The sequence below is a fragment of the Cyprinodon variegatus genome, unplaced genomic scaffold, assembly GCF_000732505.1.
Source record: "Cyprinodon variegatus isolate N-32 unplaced genomic scaffold, C_variegatus-1.0 Scaffold1481, whole genome shotgun sequence".
NCBI classification, from domain to species: domain Eukaryota; kingdom Metazoa; phylum Chordata; class Actinopteri; order Cyprinodontiformes; family Cyprinodontidae; genus Cyprinodon; species Cyprinodon variegatus.
The window spans coordinates 13,487-14,814 of record NW_015151934.1 but is presented as its reverse complement, the minus strand read 5'-3'; the positions used below and the strand labels follow the sequence as shown (position 1 = coordinate 14,814).

The window sequence follows — 1,328 nt, the reverse complement described above, 5'->3', positions numbered from 1 at the left end:
GGATCCAGCTTCCAGGATCCGGGATCCGGGATCCAGCTTCCAGGATCCAGGATCCAGGTTTCAGGATCCAGGATCCAGCTTCCAGGATCCAGGATCCAGGTTTCAGGATCCAGGATCCAGCTTCCAGGATCCAGGTTTCAGGATCCAGGATCCAGGATCCAGGTTTCAGGATCCGGGATCCAGCTTCCAGGTTCTTCCTGGTGGCAGTAATAGAAATCATGTCCAGCTGAGGCGCTGCTCCAGAATCCAGAAGATGATTCCTTCTGGTAGAACGTTTCTGAAGGACAGAGGAACGTAGAACATCAGTGGGTGAAGAAACGTTGGACTGAAGTCTCCGTCAGTCTGAACACTACAGCTTTAATCTGGATTAAAAACAGCTGTTCCGGTTTTCTGGGAGTTTATTCCAGATTAGTGGAGCAGAAAAACCAAAATCTGCTTCTTCTGGTTCTGATCCTGTAGCAGCATCAGATTTGGTTGTCATGGTTACCATGAGGCGTTCTGGTTAGCTGCTGTTCATGGAGCCCCGCCTGGCTTGCGTCTCCATGGTAACCGGCAGACGTATGGCATCACTAACGATGATGATGATGATGATGATGAGCGGGGCGCGCTCTAACTGCTCTTCCTCTCTGCAGAAGCCGGATGCGTAAATCGCGCAGCGAGAAGAGGACGGCGGTGAGGGACGCCCAGGCGAAGCACGTCCACCTGGAGCGCCTGGACGACGCCCTGCAGCCCGACGCCCTGCAGCAGCAGCTGCACCGCCTGCTGCAGCGCTACTGCCAGGACCACCAGGAGGGGGGGGAGGAGGGGGGCGGAGCCGACCCCCACTGAACCCCCACCCCCACCCCCCCATCAGACATTCTTCCTCACATCCGGACGTTCTCCTCTAGGAACACGATTTCTGTTTGGTGACCAAAGAGGGGGCGGGGCCACCATCAGCCCCTCCCCCCATGGGCCTCTGCTGTAGAGACTGTAAATAGAGGAGATGAAGAGGAGGAAGAGGATGGGGGGTTCAGTGAACTTAGTGACCCCTTCATCATCATCACCCCCCCTCCCCGATCAGCAGAGTCTAGATCTGAAGTTCTGAGAACCGTGGAGAACCGATCAGAACCAGGATGGTTCTGGTTCTTCAATCGCTCGTTTTTATCTAATGAAGCCAAAGGGATCCAATCCCGCCTCTAATCCGGCCTCTAATCCCGCCTCCAATCCGGCCTCTAATCCCGCCTCTAATCCCGCCTCCAATCCCGCCTCTAATCCCGCCTCTAATCCCGCCTCCAATCCCGCCTCTAATCCAGCTGTTCCTGAACATCTGGACCAGAAAAAACAACAAA

General features: G+C 55.2%; 1 protein-coding gene across 24 annotated transcripts in view; it reads left to right on the top strand.

The window, feature by feature from the left end:
• The window catches only part of LOC107103578 (ankyrin-2-like), a 73,169-nt gene extending 71,847 nt beyond the window's left edge, over positions 1-1,322 (top strand). For all 24 annotated transcript variants that reach the window (XM_015403325.1, XM_015403328.1, XM_015403347.1 and 21 more), the window contains one exon: positions 633-1,322. In XM_015403325.1, coding sequence (XP_015258811.1) covers positions 633-647 — 15 coding nt within the window. In that variant the 3' untranslated portion in view covers positions 648-1,322. The remainder of the gene's footprint in view (positions 1-632) is intronic.
• The last annotated feature ends 6 nt before the right edge of the window (positions 1,323-1,328 follow it).